The sequence below is a fragment of the Limanda limanda genome, chromosome 5, assembly GCF_963576545.1.
Source record: "Limanda limanda chromosome 5, fLimLim1.1, whole genome shotgun sequence".
Classification (NCBI taxonomy): domain Eukaryota; kingdom Metazoa; phylum Chordata; class Actinopteri; order Pleuronectiformes; family Pleuronectidae; genus Limanda; species Limanda limanda.
Window position 1 is genome coordinate 25,763,081 of NC_083640.1, and position 8,744 is coordinate 25,771,824.

At 40.3% G+C, this 8,744-nt stretch overlaps 1 protein-coding gene across 1 annotated transcript; it reads right to left on the minus strand.

The window, feature by feature from the left end:
* Nucleotides 1-1,066: 1,066 nt before the first annotated feature.
* On the minus strand, nt 1,067-7,306 carry anapc7 (anaphase promoting complex subunit 7). The gene is made up of 11 exons (XM_061070748.1): nt 7,115-7,306; nt 6,163-6,349; nt 5,483-5,602; nt 5,066-5,177; nt 4,722-4,875; nt 4,475-4,617; nt 4,119-4,236; nt 3,837-4,033; nt 3,501-3,725; nt 3,247-3,397; nt 1,067-2,713 (listed from the first exon to the last, which is right to left on the minus strand). The coding sequence occupies exons 1-11, from the start codon at nt 7,213-7,215 to the stop codon at nt 2,524-2,526; spliced, it is 1,698 nt and encodes a 565-aa protein (XP_060926731.1). The 5' UTR covers nt 7,216-7,306; the 3' UTR covers nt 1,067-2,523.
* Nucleotides 7,307-8,744: the final 1,438 nt, after the last annotated feature.

Here is an 8,744-nt window from a genome sequence, read left to right on the forward strand (position 1 = left end):
GTTACTTTTGATTGTAGACTGGCTGCATGTTTTGGCATCTGACAGAGCGAATGATATTAAAGTGCCCCCACACCATGACATGGTTTAATCTTTCATTTAGGTCCTAATCTCCTGCATGGCCTTTATCGGTCTGTTAAAGAAAATAAGTGTAGTTGAATTTAAATGATTTGCTGCCCTGTTGTTTTGACTGTGGCCTTGTGATTCCTGAGTCATTGATTTGATTCTCTTGTTTTGTTTTTCCTTCTTTGCAGCAAAGGCCAAGTAAGCCCACCTCTACTCCAAATTACTTCCAGGAACTTTGGTTGTGTTTTGTGTTGTGCGTGTGTGTTTTGGGCCACACATCTTCCAAGAGCTGCATGTCAGTGACGTCATATGAAGACAGGGGCTCATTAAAGTTCATACATCCTTTTCTAGAGAGGCCATAAATGAATGTCTGATGAAAACTAGCCAATCCCACCTCATGAGTCCTTCCATCCTCGTGCATGACGAGCCTTAGAATACGATACAGTGCTCATGCCATCTTTTTAGACTAAGATCTTAGTACTGTGTGCAGTAACTTGTACATGATTCCATGGTGCATGTCTGCTTGATCAGCCATCTGTTTTACCAGACTTGTGTAATATTAGACAATGTATAGTATTGGTAAATAGAATAGACATTCGTCAGATAGTACAAATGTTAAATAAGCTCAAAAACACAGTTCATCTTTCCTAAGGAAATACTTTTATGGGACATTCAAAAACCAAACAGTTTTTTTTTTTTGGCTTTGCACTGAGATGTGCAACATGTTCGGGGCAGGTTTTATCTAATTTTTTTGCCACATCTGAAGGCAGACGTGCAACGGTGCAGATGTTTTACTATGAGAACGGCAGGCAGTCCCTCGATGGCGTTTCATGCCGAACTGCTGTACTGTATTTTCAGAGATGATTGTACAATGTATCACATGAACTTTGGTTTCAGGTAAATAAAACTGTCATTGACATTATGAGCTGTTTTCCTCCTGGTCTCATTTAAACAGTTAAGTCTGATGTGGCGTCTTATCACCACACAACGCATTTATGTCAAGTGAGTTCAATAATTTTATTATACATTTTAAAAATATGTACAAAATACTATAAACATTCAATTGAAATGGTTTACACTTTGCAACTTAAGAATATCATTGAGTTCTTTTGATACAGAAAGGCAGACAAAAAAACACAAAGTACAGATATTACATGACAAAACCTTACATGTGAGAGAATAAAAATGATGCGATTTATAAAGGGCAGCAGGAGAATGGTACATTGTCACTTTATCACACACGTGTTTGACGTTGACAAAGTACCGACACACAACCTTTACTGTGATATAGATATGTGGCACACGTCAGACCGTCAGGCTCAAGAAAGACACAAATTAATAATCTTGCAACAGTTCCTCCTGTTAAACATCATGAATAACTCCAGCCATTTTTGCCCTAATCACACCACTTGATTCTGACACCTGCTTCAGGGTTGAGAATTTCCCAGAATCCTCTGCAGATCCCAGGCTCAAAAGAACCCAAAACAGGTTCCACTGATACTTTAGTTGCATTACCTGGTAACAGTAGTACTGTTTCCAGGCAGCAAAGATGTAACAAAACAAGTTGAAGAAGAGTAGCATCAGTTTTTAAATTACACATTGTTCTATGCTAAGACTACATCCATACTATGTTTTTGTTAGAAAACTGTATTTTCAAACTAAAACGACTCAACACAAGCGTTTGGCTCCATACCAGTTTTTAACCCCGTCCATGCCAACAAGCCGGAAAACGCTCATCACATGGGGACACTGGGCATGCGCATGCCAGTGTAAACAGGAAGTCGTGCTCGTGCCAGTGTACACAGGAAGCATGTAGTTGTTATTTGCAGATTGCTGGAATATCAGCTCGTCTCCTACACATGTTAACAGCTGCATCATTGTAAAATGCAGAATTTAACTGCACAACAGAGACAACAGGGTCAGCAACACTTGTAACTGATGATCTATGTTGTGTTCGACACTGCAACGTTTCCAAATCCGATTTAACAGCTCTAAAGTTCTGGAGTAGTGTTAACACCAGGTGTATCTCTAGCAGAGGAAATGCATTTTCAAATGAAAAGGCAGTAGTGTGGATATCCCCTGTGTCTGCTGGTGCTGTAGGACTGTCCTGAAACAAGCCTCGATCAACTCCACTCGTAAAAAACTGTCGTTAAGATGGAAAAACAACATCAGGTTCAAAAATGGCTGGAGTTCTGCACTAAGGTACATTTCCATAAAGAGCACTTAAGTGCTTCCTGTAGCTGCACTGCAAACATGGACATGAGTCAAAGTTGCATCGTCTCTAAAGTTGGCAACGTCCGTCACTTGGTGTTAATCCCTCTGTGGTCGTGTGAGGAGTGCAGAGCAGTACAACCCCCCCCCACCCTCTGTTCTGTTAGACGCCCCTGATGGCTGAGGGCTCTCCGCAGGCTGCAGCGTGTGAGAAGGTGGTACTGACCCAGCATCCCTCGCGTTCCGGGGTCACTGCATTCCAAACCACTGTTCCTGATCAGCCCACTGGGCGGCTTCACTGTCACTGCCCTCCAGGTCTCCGTCCTCTCCGCTGCCCTCCATGTCGTCCCCGTCCAGCTCCACCGTGGCGTCTGTTGGACTCTCCTCTTTCTCCATCTTCTGCATGCCTTCTAAAGACTTCTGGTCATTGGGATCAAGGCTTAGGAAGAAAAAGATAACACACAAAATGTAAACTTCCACGGCTGGGGGTCTTTCGATCAGAACAATACAAATAAGACCGAAGTTGATAATGTCGTGAAAACGCATGGTATCATGGGAGTTGTTGTCTTCACTACCATTGCTAATGAAATTCTACTTGATGCGTAGGTGATGTATTGAAGTTATAGTCACATTACACAGCAAACAGTAATGAATAATCGTAAACAGTGGAAGGAAAAAACAACTGACTGGCTGGCTGTGTTTTATCTTCATTGTTTGTCATTTGCCGCAGAAGTTAAACCAGATTAAAAGGCGACCAAGTTGAAATGTCCTGTTACCTTGAATAACGGATTATTTTTTGGATAATTTAACTACACACAATATGTAACACAGGTCCAATTGATTTTAGGCATTTTACTCAAGTATTGTTAGATACTATTTCCTCTAAAAAATTGACATTTAGAGCAATATTTACTCCCAGGGAAAATCTGAGGTAATTAGAAGTAAAACAAAAGAAAATCAATCAGTCATTACCTTAGTGCTATGCTGTACTGATCCATGGCTTCTTGGTAATCATTGACGGCTAAAAGAAAATCTCCCAGCATTCTATGCAGGACACAATCACTCTGATTGGCCAGGGCATTCCGGAGGAGAGCAATCCCCTCTTCATATTTCTGTTCCCGACCTTCACAATAAAAGAAAAGTCTTAACAGAATAATAATAATAATAATAACAATAACAATGAATGCAACAGGCCGATAGGATGTAATTCTGACTTTAGTACGTACTCAGCAGTTCCGCCTTTTTGACCACAGCCTTGGTGTAGTCGGGCCTCTGGGCCAGTGCTTTGTCGAGCAGGGTTTTGGCTTTCTCCTGAGTCACAGGATCTTCCAGGCACACTGTGGCGAGGATGGTCAGAGTCTGTGCATTGGCACCAAGAGTCTTATAGATGTTATTTGCCATTCCCATCGCCTCTCGAATCCCATTGGATGCCAAGTAACAGTCAATCAAGCCTTGAAATGGGACAGTTAGGTCAATACAAGCAGAGAAATGTGCTACATTTGAAGAGACAGACACCACATTTGTACTGCAAAAAGATAAACTAAAAAAAATTACAAATATACCTTCATAGCAGTCCAGTCGGCATGGTGCCAAACGCATGGCCTCTCTAAAATGGATGATGGCTTCTTGAACACGGCCCATGTTTCTCAGTGCTGCCCCCTTGAGGAGGAGAGCCTGGACACTGTTGCTGTTCAGCTGAATGGCCTTGGCTCCCAGGTAGAGGGCTCTGGAGTAACGCTTGCTGTAAAAGCTGTGACAACTGAACAAACAAGATAAAAATTTAGCAGGAAAATAATATTTCATGTGTCAAAGTTTGATTAATAAAGCTGTTTGATGAGACTCACCCAGAGATCACCCACGGTTCAGCATGCTGGTCTGAAATATTAAATAACCGTCCTCCCAGCACCTCGACATCCTCCAGGTGTCCCTCACGTGCCATCAGGTAGCCATACACATCCATTCCTGCAAGGGCACACAGCAGTTTATATCTGTTACCTAGACAACACAAGTCCCGTTTTTCCATGCATCACTCAGGGTCAATTGTCTGCAAGCAACTAAAGCCCACAGAAGGAATATTGACTGTCAGTCAAAACATAAAGATAAAATAAGAATTTAACAATGTAAACACACTTCTACAGTTTGTGATATAGACTAGGTCCATTAACCAATCAATGTAATCATCTCTTGTCCTGCAGCACACCTTTGATGAGGTACGGGTCCAGCATCTGAGCTTGTTCAAATTTGAGGATGGCATTTTTGGTGTCCCCTGCCCTAAAGTAGACATCTGCCAGGCTCACCAGGAGGTCCACGTTGTCCCGCAGGAGAGACTTCTTCTCCAGAGAGCTGAGACAGGAACGGGGAGAGATAGAGTCATACATCAAATAAAAAGACTGTGGCATTAATAGGCACATTCAGTCACTTGGTAGGAGAAATAATACTCTGCTCACCAAATGGTGTTGATGGCTCTTTGATTGTCCCCTGAGTGTATGAAGGCATAAGCTTTAATCCAAACAGAGAGCCAGTCCAGGTTGGGGATACTCTGGATCACGTCCATAGTCATGGACGCAACTTCAGCTCCTTTGACCGACAGAGAGAGAAGACCTGACAGGGGAACGTTAAATTAAATTTTCAGCTTTTTAAATCAGCAGATCATCAAACCGTCCAGATGTATGATGCACATAGGACCCATTTAATTTGATGTGTAAAGACAACAGACAGACTTGTGTCTCAACAGGTTAAATGATATTTGTTAGATGTCTTTGCGAGTGTGAGCATGTGACGTGATGTGTACCTATGATTCCATCCAGGGCGAGTGGACACTGTCTCAGAACCTCTTTGTAGCTTGTCACAGCAGAACGCTCCTGGCCAGCTTTCCTATACAGGTTAGCCAACATCATGTTGATCTAAGATGAGAAAGAGTAATGACATTAATTTATTCACTAGACAATAAAAAAATACATCTACTTCGGTGTTTTGTCTTTATTTCAAAAACAAAATTAAAGCAGTTTAGACCACTGCAGAATCAAAATAAAACCAACTGGCAAGTTGTTTTACAGCTTTAGAATAATAACTACCTATTATTTTAAAGAGGTCTCACAGGACATAAAACTTTGCCACACATAAGTTCTCTGAGTGGTCTGTTGTTTAAAAAGGTGAATAAAGCATGAAAATGAAGTTAATAACAATAACGATAGGAGTAGCAGCCTACCTTTGGAGTCCTCTGTCTGGATGGAATTCCATCAAGCACTGCAATAGCATCTTTGTCCAGTTTCAAGATGGTGTAGCATTCAGCTATCTTGTACTTCACCTCAATTTCTGACGGCAAACTCTGAAAGACAACATTCCGAGGATATTTACACTTCTCTGTTATGATTCATGCCAGGTGACCAAGTGGTGTGGATTTTTGTCAAGAGTCGAATAACAAGATATCTGGGAGTTGACACACACAGAAAAGACACTTAACAAAAAATTAGAAGAAAATGTCTTCTTCAGACGGCAAGGATGGGCAGAGCTAATGCATCTTGTCTCTATTAAAAATATTAGATCTAAATCGAGTCTATGTTAACACTGTAGATAAGTTAAAGTTTTCCACATCCAGGATAATGAGCGATGTGATCATCAAAACAATCATTCAATCATTTTTAAAAAGACACGTAAATCTCTGTGAGAATCACAAGTGAGGGATCCCACTCCTAGGACAGAGATTGTGTGTGTAACATTTATTTAAAAATTATATAAATGGAGGTATATTAATGTTTAAAATATTTATAGAGGAGAATGTCTGACAGAGATTGGGGGGCAACAACAAACATTTCAGCAATTTGTGTGATCCTGCACACGTTGTATAATCTGCAACCACACACTGATGCATGACGATGTAAAACACACCTGTGCCTGCAGGTTAGCGGCTGCTCCCCCGGTAGAAGTGCGGACTTTCGAGGTTTTGCTGAGCACCTTCTTCTGCTGCAAGGCCATACTGTATTTGCAGGCAGCATTACGATATTCCTTATCGTGGAAGATGGCATCAGCGTGGTAAACCAACAGCTGATACTTCTGGGCCGGAGAGAACAGCTCCCTTGAATCAAAAAGATACAAAATCAAAAAGTAAGCAAACTCATAAAAGATGCAGCACAATAAATTGTCTCACAGTAGAGAACACGACGTGTCTGAAATTCTATGATCGTTGGGTAACGGAAGATATAGAAGAAGGTGACAATGAACATATTGCACACAGACACTCTAATTCATAAACAACATCCTCAATAAGAAAAGCTAAACAACAGTAAACACAGTGTCTATTGTTCCTAAACACAACTATGTCAGATAAAGCCACTACAGACAAGGGGGAATCCTGTTTCTCTGGAGCTCCAGCTGATGTTGAGCATCAGTCCCACAGCATAAACACTGACCCGCAACTGAGATCATCTGCTGCAGAGCCTCTGGCTTGAATTCACCGGACCGCCGGGATTGTAATCAAAGCTAATTTGCTTTGACAATACGGGATTTTTCCTTAATGAGACACTCCGTGACATATAAGACGATCGGTTGAAATCAGTTATTTCAAGCTAGCTGTAAAATAGCAACTGTGAGGGATTTGACATATGACTATACCCTGGATAACAACGCACAGTGTACGCCCAAACAATAATAAACATCCCGATAACGTAGGTACCTGGACTAGCATCTCGATACCGTCTGTTTTAGCTTTACAGTAACATTTACTACAGTCAACTGTATTTGACTGGTTAGCTTAGGGGCTATCACAGGCTAACAACATAACATGCTGGTGAGAGAAAGCACTCTCCGGGAAATAGACGGGGCCCGCTCTGACATGACTTACGGATTGTTATTACTCATCGTCAGCAGCAAGCTGCTCAGGATCCGGACATTGGAGTGGAGGCCGGCGGCCGCCATGTCCCGCACATGATCTATCACATTCATCTTCGGGTGAACTCAGGCCGTGCTTGGGGTTTCCGTCTCGGGGCAAAAGTTTGGACTTGTAAACAGCTAACGCTAACTAGCTTCTGTTGTATTAAATATGGCGCCCAACGAGCTTCCTTCCGCATACTGCTGCCTTCAGGAGCACCTTACAAGCTCGTACCTTCGCACGACGCTCGTAAATGCGACATATTTGAAGGATTTGTGACTCTCAAGGTGAAATCTAGTATTTAATTGGCTCTTTTTATATTTTATAAACAATGTTTGAACGTTTGTATTTGACACCTGAATGTAGAACCTTCTTATTTGCGTCATGATTGATCTGCTTATGGCGAAATATCCTATAACTGTGAACGCATCTTCTTTTTTTGCTGCAGCAATATTTTTTATTTATAAAACTATAATTATAATATAAGTAGGAGACATCTCAAGACTATTTCCTACACGAAAATTAAAAAAATTACAATTGGATTCTCATTTTTTCACGAGGTATAGACTGATATATGGATATATGGTTATTTATACATTTATTCATTAGTAATTACGCAACAACAAACATACAAGTGAAAAACAACGGGGCCCTCTTAAATTCACGCCCGTTTTTAAGATGATTCAATTGGCACCAAATCGAACAAAAGTATTCAATATTAAACGTATTTTAATATGCAAAAATAATGTACTGAAAAATATTATAATGTACATAGCTATATATGATACGTGAGGCTCTAAATTAAACAATTGTAAAATAATTATTGTAGTAATATTTAGTTATGCTACTCAAAGATATCATGTTTTTCTTTTTTATTCCATACATTCATTGATTCTTCTGTAAACAGGCCACCTCAGTATCCTTTTTAAAATCTCTTTTAAAAAGTCATTTTTATAAAGTGGCCTTTAACCTTTAACTTGTTTGTTTGATACCTTTATTTGTTTGTATTATTATTTTGCTTTTAAACCAGCCATTTTTTTGTTTTATTGCATGATTTTAACCATCTTACATTAACTTGTTTAAATTTGTAATGCAGACGTTTTCTGTTTTTCTGTCTGTGAATTACTTTGTAAACCTGTTTTTGGAAAAGTAATGTATAATATAAGTGTAATATTCTTATTCTTATTCAAACATGATTTAAACAGGTGCCAGTGAAGACCTATTGCCCTATAACGGCATCACTGGGCGTGTTAACAAAATAATTGATTAGATAACAACAATCGATTTCTAAAAGACAACTTTTTGACCATTTAAAAAACTCCTATATGAGTTGTTTCACATCTCCTGCATGTGATGATCAAACAGGCAGCGTGGACAAAATGCAAGAGATAAAATAAAGTCAGACATCTGAACAAAGCAAATCACAATAAGATACAATATTCCCACAAAGCACTGATGTCAGGGGATACTTTTACTGAGAAACTGAGACACACAGTACAGTACTGCATGTCCCCGATGACACGAACACACAAACACACGCACGCACTGCAGACGCGCATGCGCACAGCGAACGGCAGCAGCTGAACCTAGAGTCAAAACACAG